The following is a 17500-nucleotide window of genomic DNA, read 5'->3' on the forward strand; positions in this document are numbered from 1 at the left end:
ATTCGAACAAATGTTCACTATAGATAAAATACACTGGAAAACTAATTCTATCCTGAATTGATTAAAAATTCGAACAAATGTTCACTATAGATAAAATAAACAGGAAAACTAATTCTATCCTGAATTGATTAAAAATTCGAACAAATGTTCACTATAGATAAAATACACTGGAAAACTAATTCTATCCTGAATTGATTAAAAATTCGAACAAATGTTCACTATAGATAAAATACACTGGAAAACTAATTCTATCCTGAATTGATTAAAAATTCGAACAAATGTTCACTATAGATAAAATACACTGGAAAACTAATTCTATCCTGAATTGATTAAAAATTCGAACAAATGTTCACTATAGATAAAATAAACAGGAAAACTAATTTAATTCGCAATTTATTAAAATTTTGTACAAATGTTCACTTTAGATAAAATAAACAGAAAAACTAATTCAATTCTGAATTTATTAAAATTTCGTACAAATATTCACTATCGATAAAATAAACCGAAAAACTAATTCAACTCTGAATTTATTAAATTTTCGAACGAATTTTCACTAGATAAAATAAACTGAAAACTAATTGAATTCAGAATTTATTAAAATTTCGTACAAATGTTCACTATAGATAAAATAAACTTGAAAACTAATTCAATTCTGAATTCAATTAAACTTTCGAACGAATGTTCACTAGATAAAATAAACAGAAAAAACTAATTCAATTCAATAGTCACTATTCTGAAAACCCACAGCAATAACTTAGATATTCCTGTAGATTCAACCTTGGGCAAGTTTCCAAGCCCAAGTTTTTTAAATTGCTGCCACGGAGGGTATTAAACTCACAAGACGAGGACTTAAATCCGTTCTTCTTCGAAAAACAGGTATAAAAAGACATTAAGGTTGAACCCAGGACCCACCTCAAAGGATATTAACAGCGTAGGTTTGACAGTTTTATCCCTACTTACAGAATCTAGGGATTATTCCCTTGTTCACAGAAAGGAGAGCAAATGTCGAGAACAAAAATACTCCGAGTATCAAAGGATAATAACAGCGTAGGTGAACAAATATACTCCTGAGTATCTAAGGATATTAGCGTAAATTTGTCGATTTTATCCCTACCTTGAGAATCTAGGGATCCTTCCCTTGTTTCCAGGAAGGAGAACAAATGGCGAGAACAAAAATACTCTGAGGATCAAAGGATAATAACAGCGTAGGTGAACAAAAATACTCAGAGTATCACAGGATATTGATAGAGTTGGTTTGCGAGTTTTATACCTACTTACAGAATCTAGGGATCATTCCCTTGTTCACAGAAAGGAGAGCAAATGGCGAGAACAAAAATACTCTGAGTATCAAAGGATAACAACAGCGTAGGTGAACAAAAATACTCTGACTATCAAAGGATATTAACAGCGTAGGTTTGTCTATTTTATCCCTACCTTGAGAATCTAGGGATTATTCCCTTGTTTCCAGAAAGGAGAACAAATGGCGAGAACAAAAATACTCTTCGAGTATCAAAGGATATTAACAGCGTAGGTTTGTCTATTTTATCCCTACCTTGAGAATCTAGGGATTATTCCCTTGTTTCCAGAAAGGAGAACAAATGGCGAGAACAAAAATACTCAAAGTATCTAAGGATATTAGCGTAGGTTTGTCTATTTTATCCCTACCTTGAGAATCTAGGGATTATTCCCTTATTTTCAGAAAGGAGAACAAATGGCGAGAACAAAAATGTTCATCCATTGCTATATAAAAACGTAACATTTAACATTTATCAAAGGCCATATAAAGAATGTAATTAAAATATAATTATTAATCTAACTTTTAGTAACATTTACTTTTAATATTCTTGCATCCAAAACCTTTCTCATTATATTTTTAATATTAGATTTAATTTGTCTTGAGTCCTTGAATTCCTCTTGTAGAATGATATCAGTCTCTTTTTACAGTTTATATATGAAACATCTATTATAATGTTGTTAATGTTCTTAAAATATTTCATTTTATTTGTTCATTACTTCCTCATATAGTTTATTTCCTTTCCTCACTGTGCTATTATTTCCTGTTGGAGACCTTGGGCTTATAGCATCCTGCTTTTCCACTTAGGTTTTGTAATTTAGCTAGTGATGATGATGATGATGATAATAATAATAATAATAATAATAATGATAATAATAATATCCCTGACAGTTTAATTATTCATCACTTCTCTTATAGTTTATCTATTTCATATCCTTTCCTCACGGGGCAATTTTTCCCTGTTGGAGCCCTTAGGATTATAACATCACGCTTTTCCAACTAGGGTTGTAGCTTAGCTACACTCAATTTTTTTTAATGAAACGCATTTGCACCGACTCTCAGCTGTGCCCTTTTAGTTCGGAAAGGTTTCCTCATCGTTGATTGGTTACAATTATCATGTCCAACCAATCAGGGATCAAGAACCTTTTCCGAGCTAAAAGTGCACCCCTGCGAGTCGGTGCAAAACTGCCCCACTAAAAAGAATTGACTATAGTAATAATAATAAAAATAAAAATAATAATAATAATAATAACAACAAATCTATCCCAGACACCTGTCTACCCACAAATAAAACACCCCTGCGAGTCGGTGCAAATCTGCCTCACTAAAAAGAATTGACTATAGTAATAATAATAATGATAATAATAATAATAATAATAATAATAACAACAACAACAAATCTATCCCAGACACCTGTCCACCCACAAATAAAACACCCCTGCGAGTCGGTGCAAATCTGCCTCACTAAAAAGAATTGACTATAGTAATAATAATAATGATAATAATAATAATAATAATAATAATAATAACAACAACAACAAATCTATCCCAGACACCTGTCCACCCACAAATAAAACACCCCTGCGAGTCGGTGCAAATCTGCCTCACTAAAAAGAATTGACTATAGTAATAATAATAATGATAATAATAATAATAATAATAATAATAATAACAACAACAACAAATCTATCCCAGACACCTGTCCACCCACAAATAAAACACCCCTGCGAGTCGGTGCAAATCTGCCTCACTAAAAAGAATTGACTATAGTAATAATAATAATGATAATAATAATAATAATAATAATAATAATAATAACAACAACAACAAATCTATCCCAGACACCTGTCCACCCACAAATAAAACACCCCTGCGAGTCGGTGCAAATCTGCCTCACTAAAAAGAATTGACTATAGTAATAATAATAATGATAATAATAATAATAATAATAATAATAATAACAACAACAACAAATCTATCCCAGACACCTGTCCACCCACAAATAAAACACCCCTGCGAGTCGGTGCAAATCTGCCTCACTAAAAAGAATTGACTATAATAATAATAATAATAATAATAATAATAATAATAATAATAATATCCCAGACAGTTTAATTGTTCATTACTTCTCGTGTAGTTTATCTATTTCCTTTCCTTTCCTCACTGGGCAATTTTTCCCTGTTGGAGCCCTTGGGCATATAACATCACGTTTTTCCAACTAGGGTTGTAGCTTAGCTATATATATTCAATTTTCTTTTAAATGAGACTTTTCCAACTAGAGTTGTAGCTTAGCTATACTCAATTTTTTTTAATGAAACGCATTTGCACCGACTTGCAGCGGTGCCCTTTTAGCTCTGAAAAGTTTCCTCATCGCTGATTGGTTAGAATTATCTTGTCCAACCAATCAGCGATCAGGAACCTTTTCCGAGCTAAAAGGGCACCCCTGCGAGTCTGTGCAAATCTGCCACACTAAAAAGAATTGACTATAATAATAATAATAATAATAATAATAATAATAATAATAATAATAATAATAACAACAACAAATCTATCCCAGACACCTGTCTACCCACAAATAAAACACCCCTGCGAGTCGGTGCAAATCTGCCTCACTAAAAAGAATTGACTATAACAATAATAATAATATTATTAATAATAATAATAATAACAACAACAACAACAACAACAAATCTATCCCAGACACCTGTCTACCCACAAATAAAACACCCCTGCGAGTCGGTGCAAATCTGCCCCACTAAAAAGAATTGACTATAATAATAATAATAATAATAATAATAATAATAATAATAATGATACTAATAATAATAATAATAATAATAATAATACTATCCCAGACACCTGTCTACCCACATGTAAAATCCCAAATGTTGAATGCATGACCCCCACACAAAAGAATGAGTTGCCTCTACAGGTGCTATAACTAGCACTGGCATATCTGTAGTCCTTGAGAACTTTCTGGTATCTGGTTTGCTTCCAAATATCTCTGTCGTTTTGCTTTGCCCTCCCTTCATCGATGCTTGCCTGAACTCTTTCTTTTTTCCTTGTTTGTTCTTCTTTGTAGAAACAAGGGAATTTTCTCTATTCTCTATCTTTCACTTATTATTGTTATTATTATTATTATTATATTATTATTATTATTATCATCTATTACTATTATCATTATAATTATTACTAGCTAAGCTACAACCCTAGTTACAAAAGCAGGATGCTATAAGCCCAAGGGCTCCAACAGGGTAAAATAGCCCAGTGAGAAAATAAGGAAATAAACTACAAGAAAAGTAATGAACAATTAAAATAACATTTTAAGAACAGCAACGAAGTTAAAATATATTTTTTATATAAAACTATATAAAAAGACTTATGTCAGCCTGTTCAACACAAAAACATTCACTGCAAGTTTGAACTTCTGAAGTTCCACTGATTCAACAACCAGAAATTAATGGATAACTTGTCAATGAGAGAGAGAGAGAGAGAGAGAGAGAGAGAGAGAGAGAGAGAGAGAGAGAGAGAGAGAGAGAGAATTTATTCCGTTATCCAGGCAGTAAATGTTAAACTTTTTCCACATTTCTTCGGAGGACACGAGACAACCGCCAATATTAAATTCCGCAAATACCAGCAGACCTTCAACTTTTAATAATAAAGGTCGGTAGCCTGAGTTAGGACGGGCTAAGGGACAATGGAATGGGATAGCTTGGTGAAGAAGTATGCTGGCGATCTGAATATCAAGTTATTCATTTATTTAGTTATTTATTTAGAACTTCATAGCTGAAAAGATTGAAGAAATGAGAACGGAAAATGAGATGATGAAAAAACATTTACTTACTGGTTTTTGATTTAAGCTTTATTTAGATATTTCAAATAAAAAAAATTTAAAACTAGGCCTACGTGGTATTTCTGACTTAAAATTCATTGAAAAATTCAACAAAGTAATGTTATTTATAATGTTCAATGTAAATTCTACTGCAGAGAGAGAGAGAGAGAGAGAGAGAGAGAGAGAGAGAGAGAGAGAGAGAGAGAGAGAGAGAGAGAGAGAGAGAGAGAGTTGCTCTTCTCAGAACAAAGAATGTCTAGATCCGTATTGAGTAAAATTTATCTAAGCCCAATCAATACTAAATTTCCATATTCTTTTCACATAATGTATAAATGATAACATACACATTCAATAGCAAGCTAAAAAAATATATATTTTTACTTTAAAAAACAATTGTTTAGTTACTTTAAAAAAATAAGTTATAGAATCATTATTTTTTCTAAGTTACCCTTGAAATACCATCAAACGTTTTCTATAAGAACGAAATCTAGCACAACCCACTAACCGATATCTAACGTTTTATTTAAAATCTAACGCATTTCCTTATATTAAATACTTCACTATCCTCCCACCACATTAAACAATACCTAAACTTCGAATTAAAGTCATAAAGACAACAGAACTAAGAAATTAATCGCCCAAAACCATAAAAAAAGAGCTGCGCGGACCTTGGTCTAGAATCTACCTATTACGAAAAGCACAAACACAAGTCTCCGGTGGAACTGTTACGTCAAGGACGTCTGCTCTTCCTATGTTGTTCACCTTCTGTATTCAGACTTAGCGTTCAACCGTACTAAATTGGGAGGAAGGAAACGTTGATTCTAAACTTAGCACTGAGAGTTCAGTGTTTATTTTTAATTTTCATATCCTTGTTCCCTTTATTCTAAGATATTAGGCCATTATCAAACGTTATTTATGGAATAAGGATATATTTGTAGCATATACAGTATACTCTCTCTCTCTCTCTCTCTCTCTCTCTCTCTCTCTCTCTCTCTCTCTCTCTCTCTCTCTCTCTCTCTATATATATATATATATATATATATGTGTGTGTGTACATATAAATATCTATATCTATCTATATATATATATATATATGTATATATATATATATATATATATATATATATATATATATATATAATTTATATATATATATTATATATATATATATATATATATATATATATATATATACTGTATATATATAAATATCTATATCTACCTATATATATATATATATATATATATATATATGTATGTATGTATGTATATAATATATGTGTAAATATATATATATATATATATATATATATATATATATATATATATATATATATATATATTGCATATTACATATACACGTATATAAATATATTAGCAAACATTAAAACCAAACACAGACTTTAACTTTCAACGTGGAATTTAAATCTATGTGAATTCTAAATAAGTTTTAATCTTAACGGTTTCAGACATGTCCATAATACATGGTTCATCCATTAGGTTCACATCAAAGGCTTGGCTTTGTAGGCGACCTTGGAGTGTTCTAATGTCTTTCGGGTTAAAGTCGCATGTTTCTACAAAATATGAAAGAATGCGTGGGTGTATGTGTATATTTAGTCAATATACTATTTATCTATCTATCTATCTATCTATCTATCTATATATATATATATATATATATATATATATATATATACAGATTATATATATATATATACAGTATATATATATATATATATATATATTTATATATATATACATATAATTATGTTAATCAAATTTACACATTATATATAGTGTATATACATAATTATGTTAATTAAATTTATAAATATATATATACATATATATATATGTATACTGTATATATATATATATATATATATATATATATATATATATATATATATATATACATACACACACATTTAGACACATACATGTATGTTTAGGCCTATATGTATGTATATAAGAATGTATATATATATATATATATATATATATATATATATATATATATATATATATACTGTATATATATCAACACCTGCAATAGCCTACATATTCATAGTATAATTGTAACACAATGTATGCACACTACATACGGTACATTAAGATCAACACGCACTAACCAATCAATTTCTTTTTCTCCCAACAGGGCTTCAACGCCCGGCTAGGCTTCGCAGTAGCTGCTGCAGCACTAGGATCGGCCTTCCAACATGGCTATAACCTGGGGGTCATCAACGCTCCACAAAAGGTAAGAAGAGGAGTAACTCTTAAGTTAATAATAAGTTAAGAACGGTCCGTATCTATAAGTTTGTATTAAGTTAGGATTGATCCGTATCTATAAGTTCGTATTAAGTTAGGATTAATCCGTATACTGTATATAAGTTCGTATTAAGTTAGGATTGATCCGTATCTATAAGTTCGTATTAAGTTAGGATTGATCCGTGTTTATAAGTTCGTATTAAGTTAGGATTGATCCGTGTTTATAAGTTCGAATTAAGTTAGGATTGATCCGTATCTATAAGTTCGTATTAAGTTAGGATTGATCCGTATCTATAAGTTCGTATTAAGTTAGGATTGATCCGTATCTTTAAGTTCGTATTAAGTTAGGATTAAATCGTTTTTATAAGTTCGTATTAAGTTAGGATGGACCTGTATGTCGCATAAAAATACTGTCTTGGGTTAGCGTTCTCTTGTTTGAGGGTACACTCTGACACACTGTTTTATCCGTTTTCTTATATTCTTTCCTCACTGGGCTATTTTTTTCTTGGAGCCATTTGGGCTTATAGTATCTTTTTTTCCCACTAGAGTTGTAGCTTAATTAATAATAATAATAATAATAATAATAATAATAATAATAATAATAATAATAATAACCATCATCATAATTGAAATGGTGATTTCCCGTCTAAATTAGCTTACTTTTTAATATAACGGATAAGTAAAGAACAACATCGTGTAGGCATATATATTTTCTATTCCTTGGGAAAACACTTAAGAGTAAAATATAGGCCTACAGAGATATTAAGCTTAAACCTCGACTGAACAAAACTATGATTAGAGTCACATGGCAAAGATGAGCAACGTTGTCATGTGACATTTTTTTCCTTCTTTTATTCTTCTTTCTAATGAATTTAAACGCCGGAATGGACTAGATGCTTGGCACAAGGACAAGAGACACATCTTGGCACCCAGACAACAGTTACTGGCAAGGTTCAACTCCCACCGCCTTTTCAAGAACAGTACTGACACTTTTTTTTTTCTCTCACGTCTGACAAATAGTCGTCTTGTGATCTTCATACGTGACATGTCAGTTAAAGGCATTGTCCTTCCGGCTTAATAAAAAAGAAAAAAAAAAACTTGTACCTATTGATGAATGGGATTTCTAAAACGGTGCAAAAATGTTAGAGACAGGATTCAAACCCTCGTTTTTTTTTTTTTTTTTTTTTTAGCATGTCAGTTAAAGGCATTGTCCTTCCGGCTTAAAAATAATAATAATAATAATAATAATAATAATAATAATAATAATAATAATAATAATAAAACGAACTTATGCCTATTGATGAATGGGATTTCTAAAGCGGTGCAAAAATGTTAGTGTCAGGATTCGAACCCTCAGTTTTTTTTTTTTTTTTTTTTTTTTTTTTTTTTTTTTTTTTTTTTTAGGGAAATTAATCTCACATGACTTGACTTGGATGTTGCCAACATCCGGGTTGATATTATACGATATGAATTATGGGGATATAAATAAATGCTCACCCACTCACCCACTTATAGAAGGTTACGTATATAAATACAGTTATACATACAGTACAAATATAGGTACATTAGTAGGTCTATATATATATATATATATATATATATATATATATATATATATATATATATATATATATACATACATATAATATATATATATATATATATATATATATATATATATATATATATATATATACATATAATATATATATATATATATATATATATATATATAATATACATATATATATATATATATATATATATATATATATATATAGTATATATATATAGTGTGTATATATATATATATATATATATATATATATATATATATATATATATAGTATATATATACATATATATGTACATATATATGTACATATATATATATATATATATATATATATATATATATATATATATATATATAAATATATATATATATATATATATATATATATATAATATATATATATATATATATATATATATATATATATATATATATTGACGAAGTAGCCCTATAAAACGTACAGTGGACGATCAAATGCTACAGTTATTATGACTAAATGAGTTTTTGACAAATGCAACTTAAGATAGCCTAACCTTCTGGATGTTTTGGGAAAATAAACAGAATTCAGATGGTGCATACGAGTGCAATTATAAAATAACGTACGAATATGGCTCAAAATGAGTTTTTTTATTAAAACAATTTAAATTTTCAATTCCAAATTTCAAAATTCCAATTTGTTAAGTAGGACATGGAAAGGACTTAGTCAAGTCAAAAGGTAACTACTAGTACTGGTAGCCTACATTTTCCACATAAAACCAAAGCAATGGTACATAAAATAAATCGTCCTTGTGTTGATTAAACTTCAAGGGATGAGAAATACAACATAAAGCTTAAATTGGTGACATTTTTAGGCCAAGGTTAAGAAGAAATGTTCGGTGAAATCATGGCAGCTCGAAACCGGCACCAGGCCATATTTGTTTTATATGATTTAACAAACATCACATTGTTAATATCGTATATTAGATGAGACATATGGTATCATAAGTCAAATTACGTACCTTTACTGAGGAATGAAGCTCACAGGTATGGTATTCACGTCAATTTTAACACATAAACAAAATCGCGCCGAGTCACAGAGAGAAATGTATAACCAAAACAATGTTTTACTGCCACCGCCAGTGACAACGAGCTTAAAATCTTTAAGGACCTAATAAAATCTAGGTCTTCCTCAAAATATATTGTTATAAATGTATTTATTCTAGCAGTAACTCTTATTCAGAATACATCAGATATATTTATTATAAAATACAGTAATTCCAAACTCATGAAAATCTAGAATTGAGCAGAAAATATAAGATTTAGTAGATATATGAGGGGAAACAAGAGTAAAACTATTTTAATGCATAACTGAATTTCAGGGGAATTAAGATTAATATATAAAACATGACAAGCCAAAAACTCTAATACCATATGACATTTCAAAACGGGTACGAAATGTATAACCACATGACGTTAAAAAAAAAGACCGGGGGCTTGGTCTAGCTTACGTTCTATGATTGGAGGATTGAGAGAAACAAGAGTAAAACTATTTTAATACAAACCTGAATTTCAGGGGAATTAAGATTAATATATAAAACATGACAAGCCAAAAACTATAATCCCATATGACATATCAAAACGGGTACGAAATGCATAACCACATGACGTTAAAAAAAAAAAGACCGGGGGCTTGGTCTAGCTTACGTTCTATGATTGGACGATTTTCCCAACCAATCCCGTCAAAGAACGGAGGGGTGCGCATAGACATTTGCGTGAATTCTAAAATAAATCTCGTATGGAGGCTGGCAGCGTTACTACCGTACCATTTTAGAACTTGTGATAGGAATCCTAAGACGTATAGAGAATTTCTATTGAGAAAATTATGTATAATAGTCTCCAGATGTTATTACGTATGTATAGGTTAGTAATACAAACTATGGTACTATGGTTGCTATGAAGGTTCGATATGAGGACTGTTGCCATGTGACATGCTCTCTTAGCTTCTCAAATAAATACATATATATATATATATATATATATATATATATATATATATATATATATATATATATATATACATATATATATATATATATATATATATATATATATATATATATATATATATATATATATATATATATATATATATAAACCTTAATACCCAACCACTCTTATATACTGAAATTGAAAAAGCTGGGAATATGGAATTTCAATGCCTTGCGCACTATAGCAAACCTCCCAGATTATATAATATACCTAGAATTATTTCGTCACTAATCTCCTTTAATTTAGTAGCTAGCTAAACCTACCAGTCCTTAAACCTGATACAGCTCCCGGTAACGAGAAAATGTGATTTAAAACATGGTTTATAACTTCATGGTCATTTCGTTTTGAAGCACATCCTTACAAATGAAGAAACCCCTTTATGTAATAAGCTTTCTGGAAATTGGACGAAAAATCCAGTTCAGGGATTTAGGAAAAAAAAGGGAGTGTCAAATTGCTGATAATCTAGCTAAATGGCGCCGAGGTTCTCCCTTCCGCTTCACTGTACGGAAACCGGTTGTTGCTAGAGCAGAAAAGAAAAAGAACGTGGCGCCAACTTCATCCAGTCACTATCAGTGTTGCCAGGTATGGGGATTTATCCCTAGATTTGGGAATTTTGGGTGTCTGGTGGGGATATTCTGTACAAATTTCTATGAAGAAACAAAAATGAGTCAACCTTTATATTGTTGAAATTAGTTTGCTTGCGCTTATATGAAGTATATTGAGTAATTTATATATCAGTAAAGCCTACATGATCAAGACAGATGAGAATATATTTGTGAAAATAGGGATTTTTAGGTTCTTTTGGGGATTTTTTATCACGAGTTTTGGGGATTTTTATCACGAGTTTTGGGGATTTTTATACTAACCCATCTAGCAACACTGGTCACTATCCCGGTCTAGGTATACCTAGACCATGATCCGGCTAAATTTTCTAGATCTAGCAACGAAGTTATATATATATATATATATATATATATATATATATATATATATATATATATATATATATATATATATATATATATATATATATATATATATATATATATATAAACACAGGGGCGTCGTTTTAATGAAATAAGACAATTTTTTCACGTCAGTGCGTCGAAATACATTTTCACCGATTATTCAAACTATATTTAAATCCAAACAACATATTTCCCGAGAAATACAAAGAACAGGTTGTACCCTTATAAAAAAAAAACACAATTTAATTATACTGATTAAATAAACTAGTAAATGAAACTAAAACGAATAAGCAAATAAACTTAGGAAGACCTTGGCCAGAGTTTTCTGTTTCTCCCAGCTATTTCGTACCTCGTAAGGTTTCACCGATGTCCCGTTCTTTAAGGTTGTCGTTTATTTGTTCATTCTCCAGGAAGAATATTGAAGCACAGAAAGAATATATATATATATATATATATATATATATATATATATATATATATATATATATATATATATATATATATATATATATATATATATATATATATATATATATATATATATATATAGTATCTGCAGTATAGGATCTTAATTGTCTTAAATTAATTTTGAATAAAAAATATACATGTATTGCAATTTGTGGTATCTATAGGTCCATAATTGTCTTATGGATTAATGTGTTGTCTAGGCACACAATAGTCTTGAATGAATTTTGAAATACCTTGCACCCATTTGTCTTATGGATTAATGTAGTATCGATACCCATAATTGTCTTGAATCAATTTTGAATTACCTAGCACGCATATAGTCCATTTCTTTTAGCGATGCATATTTGCACCGACTCGCGGCGGTGCCCTTTTAGCTCGGAACAGTTTCCTGATCGCTGATTGGTTAGAATTATCTTGTCCAACCAATCAGCGATCCGGAAACTTTTCCGAGCTAAAAGGGCACCGCTGCGAGTCGGTACAAATATGCATCGCTAAAACAAATGGGCTATAGTTGTTTTTTAGATTATTGTGGTATTTAGACCCATGATTGTCTTGAATCAATTTTGAAATACCCATCACCCAAATCTTCTTTGCAGGTCATCGGACAGTGGATCAATGAGACCAACTATGAGCGTCATGGCGAATACCTGACAGAGGGCGTCCTGACTGTCATCATCTCCATCATGGTATCTATCTACTGCATCGGTGGTATGATCGGAGGGGCCTTGACCGGAATCTTCTCAACTAGGTTAGTATACTCATTTCTAGTGATGTCATCTCTTAGGGCTCGGCCAGACCAAGCGCGGCTAGCGGCGAGGTTAGTGGCAAGAGGTTATGGCGGCAAATTGAAACCTTAGGTATCTTATGTAGGTGGCCAGATAGGAGGCGCGAGGCTTCCCGCGCCTCCTATCTGGCCACCTACATAAGATACCTAAGGTTTCAATTTACCGCCATAACCTCTTGCCGCTAACCTCGCCGGGGTTATGGCGGAAAATTGAAACCTTAGGTATCTTATGTAGGTGGCCAGATAAGAGGCGCGGGAAGCCTCGCGCCTCCTATCTGGCCACCTACATAAGATACCTAAGGTTTCAATTTGCCGCCATAACCTCGCCGGGGTTATGGCGGCAAATTGAAACCTTAGGTATCTTATGTAGGTGGCCAAATAAGAGGCGCGGGAAGCCTCACGCCTCCTATCTGGCCACCTACATAAGATACCTAAGGTTTCAATTTGCCGCCATAACCTCTTGCCGCTAACCTCTCCGCTAGCCGCGCTTGGTCTGGCCGAGCCCTTAGATGTATTCTAATGGCCTTACTAGCTTTAGATCAATCAACATAACCTGAATTGACCAAGAGTACCCCTTGTGAAGAATCCTGTCAAAATTTCTTTCAGTTTTTTCCATTTATTTTCATTAATTTTTAACTATTGTCTGCTTCTCATGTATCCAAATTTATTGGTATTGCCATCGTCAGTATTTCTATCATTAGTTCTTTAAAACTAACCTGAACTGACCAAGAGTACCCCTTGTGAAGAATCTTATTACAAATCTCTAGTTTTTTACATTTATTTTCATCAATTTTAACTATTGTTTACTTCTCATATATCAAAATTTATTGTTTCTGTCATCTTTAGTGTTTTTCATCATTAGATAATTAAGCTTAACCTGAATTGGGAAAAGCTTGGCCATAGTTCCTTGTTCCTCTCAGCTATTCCATACCTCGTGGTTGTGAAGAATTTACTAAAATTCTCTAGTTTTTTTATTATCAATTTTTAACTATTGCCTGCTTCTCATGTATTCAAATTTATTATTACAGCCATCCTCTGTATTACTTTTAGTAGATAAAAGATGTAAAATAGAAATGGCAATTTTCAAACATTAAAAAAATTGTCAATTTCCTTTCAGATTCGGACGTAAAGGAGGCCTCCTCGTCAACAACGTCTTCGCCGTCCTTGCCGCCATCCTCTTCGGATTCTGCCAGATGGGTTCCTCATACGAAATGATCATAGCTGCTCGGTTCGTCATTGGTATCAACAATGGTCTGAACGCGGGTCTGGCTCCAATGTATCTCTCTGAAATCGCCCCGACCAACCTCAGAGGAGCCATCGGTACCGTCTACCAGCTCGTGGTGACCATCTCAATCTTGGTGAGCATAACGCGTTGTTCTGCTGTTTGGTCTCTATGGAATTCATGTCATGGTTAGATACAGTTGTAGATATCTAGTTTCTTTCAAAGGAATTTTGCTTACACATTTACAGCGAACGTTTCATATTGGTGTAGCTGTAATCATGTTTTGTGAGTGTATCCTAATGATCGTTTGCATTCGTCCACAGTTCTCCCAAATCATGGGTCTCGAATCTATCTTGGGCACTGAAACACTTTGGCCAGTCTTATTGGCTCTGACCGCCCTGCCCGCCGTCTTCCAACTCGTGACGCTTCCTATCTGCCCAGAGTCACCCAGATTCCTCCTGATCACGAAGGACGAGCCCATGGCTGCTCAACGAGGTAAGACGCCTTGATCGAAATTGATCCACTTGTGAACATAGATGAAACCCAATTTTGTCAATCTTTTAAAGTTATTATGCATCATAACCAATGGAAAATGTATGAGAAATCAATCAGATCTCTTTTTCCTCCAGCTCTTACATGGTTGCGTGACACCTCTAACGTGCAAGATGAAATGGGTGAGATGAGAAACGAGGCAGAAGCTGCTAAATTGGTCCCATCTGTTTCCCTGCGCGAGATTTTGTCCAACCCTACTCTTCGCATCCCTCTTGTCATTTCGTTAATGATGATGATGGCTCAACAACTTTCTGGAATCAACGCTGTAAGTATAGTATAGACTGTCTTCTGTTTCATGTAAATGTAAAAGTAAAACTTAAAATCATTCAAAAGTGATTTTTGACAGCTTAGAAATAGACCTACTGCTTGTTACACGGAGATGGCTTCTCATTAAACCGCGCCCTTGATCTTTGCAGGTTATCTTCTTCTCGACGAAGATCTATAAATCAGCTGGTTTGAGCGACGAAGCTGCCTTGAATGCTACCATCGCCATGGGCAGCATGAACGTGCTGATGACCGTTGCCTCCCTAGTCATGGTCGAAAAGTTCGGTCGCAAAACCCTCATGCTGGCAGGTCTCTTCGGTATGCTGGTCGACGTTTTCGTTCTCTTCATCTGCCTGTTGCTCAAGGATACCGCACCTTGGGTCAGCTACCTGTCCATCTTCCTGGTGATCCTCTTTGTGGTCATGTTCGCGACAGGTCCAGGTTCCATTCCCTGGTTCCTGGTCACTGAGCTCTTCGCCCAGAACGCCCGTCCCATGGCTTCTTCCATCGCTGTGGCTGTCAATTGGACCGCTGCCTTCTTGGTCGGTCTCGGGTTCCTGCCTATTCAGGAGGTAAGATTTACTTTTTATTTACCGTTCTTTGCAAAATCATTGGAGAATAGATCATTTCAATCTCAGTAAGAAAACCTGTCGATTTTTTGGGGCTGGCTAATGTTCATAAGATCTCAAGCTCAATTCTTTCATTTTAGTGATTTTCAATTATAATTCTATAGCAATTTGAGAATTTTACAAACTATAAGCTTATGCGTAACCTCACATTGTCTTTAATCTGTACTTAACCTTTGATAGGAAACTGCTCTTTTACTGAACACTGCCCTACATATTAACCCATACCTTCTCTTTCTCCCAAACAGCTCATAGGCCCATACGTCTTCCTGATCTTCGTGGCCCTCTTGGCAGGCTTCATCGTCTTCACCTGGAAGAAAGTACCAGAAACGAAAGGAAAAACCATTGACGAAATCACGGCTATCTTCAAGCAATCGGCCTACGGCGCAAACAGCGTCTGAAGACCCCACGCAGTCCTTTAATCAACATTTCTATTATCAAAATATCAGTGATTGATACTACTGATACAAAATGAGATCTCCATAGCAGGTTCATGGGTTGCCTTCAATGCAACAAGCATTTTCGAAAGCCTTAAATTTGATGGGAAAGAAAAATTGTGTGCGCTTTTTCTACAGTTAGAGTTTTTGAAGCACATTCTTTGATTTATATTTTAATCATTTAGATTAGATTTATAGATGAGAATCGGAACATGACTTGCTTTTTGCGTGAATGGCAAATTGAACTCAAAACTGCATTTAGTTATTGTTGTTTATATTTGAATCTAGTTACATGTACTGGAGTGTCTTGTAACTAAATGTGGGCATTTGAAGACAGGCAGGGCTGGCGTATAATATTTCACACTTCGGTATAGGCCCTGTATAGTAATTTATCTAAGTTTAGACAGAAATTCCTCCTCTTAATAGTTGACGGTAAAGTAATATTCAAATATTAGTCAAATTAGAAGAGAGATAAACAAAAATAGAGACGTAGTCCTATAGTCTTTTCTTAGGGCAGTCTGGCGTTTGAAACTTCACTGTATGATATCCGCGTAAGTCAACAGATGAGTCTAAACGAAGGGTGCTATATATTATAAGCTAAACCCTGTCTGAGTTATATGTAATAGCTTGTCGTGAGGTTTATATTATGACAAATTTTCTGCCAAAGCAACTCGAGATTAGTTTGTCCAAAAGTGGGCGGGCTGCACCTTCTGGGAGAATGGCTGCACATCCCCATACAGAAAGGTCCAAGAGGGTAAGTTTCGGACACCTCGTCGCATCAAGTCTCGTCAGATTCGTTCGGTTTTCCCCTACTCGAGCCAGGTTCGAATGTTCGTTCGTGTTATCAATTTAACAAGAGTGATGTTAATAGATATGTTATTGTTAGGTTCAGGGGCTCTAGCTCTTCAAAATAGCCTGTAAAAAGAACTAAAGGAACGACTAAAAACTTTAGAAATGTCTGAAAAGCAACGAGATTTGAATCTGACGAGCTTCTTGTTTCAAAGGGACCGATTCTGCCTTCCTCCATGCTGTGTGATACGTGAAATTTCGAATTGGGGACATTTCCCCTTTAAATATTAGATTTTATGAAATGTAAAGGTTCATGAATTGCAAGTACATTTACGGCAGTATTAGAAGCGAGTTCTAACAAAAGAGATTTTTTTTTTCTTTTGGTTATCATT

The 17500-nt window shown here is 32.9% G+C and overlaps 1 protein-coding gene across 1 annotated transcript in view; it reads left to right on the plus strand.

Annotated features, from left to right (window-relative positions):
• Positions 1-17500, plus strand: part of LOC137636843 (solute carrier family 2, facilitated glucose transporter member 1-like) — a 23676-nt gene that overhangs the window by 4634 nt on the left and 1542 nt on the right. Inside the window, exons 2-8 of the mRNA XM_068369204.1 lie at positions 7285-7383; positions 13031-13182; positions 14336-14576; positions 14764-14935; positions 15070-15257; positions 15409-15828; positions 16131-17500. The exon at positions 16131-17500 is cut by the window's right edge and continues 1542 nt beyond it. Of these exons, the coding sequence (XP_068225305.1) occupies positions 7285-7383; positions 13031-13182; positions 14336-14576; positions 14764-14935; positions 15070-15257; positions 15409-15828; positions 16131-16283 (1425 nt within the window). The 3' untranslated portion in view covers positions 16284-17500. The remainder of the gene's footprint in view (positions 1-7284; positions 7384-13030; positions 13183-14335; positions 14577-14763; positions 14936-15069; positions 15258-15408; positions 15829-16130) is intronic.

The sequence above is a fragment of the Palaemon carinicauda genome, unplaced genomic scaffold, assembly GCF_036898095.1.
Source record: "Palaemon carinicauda isolate YSFRI2023 unplaced genomic scaffold, ASM3689809v2 scaffold405, whole genome shotgun sequence".
Classification (NCBI taxonomy): domain Eukaryota; kingdom Metazoa; phylum Arthropoda; class Malacostraca; order Decapoda; family Palaemonidae; genus Palaemon; species Palaemon carinicauda.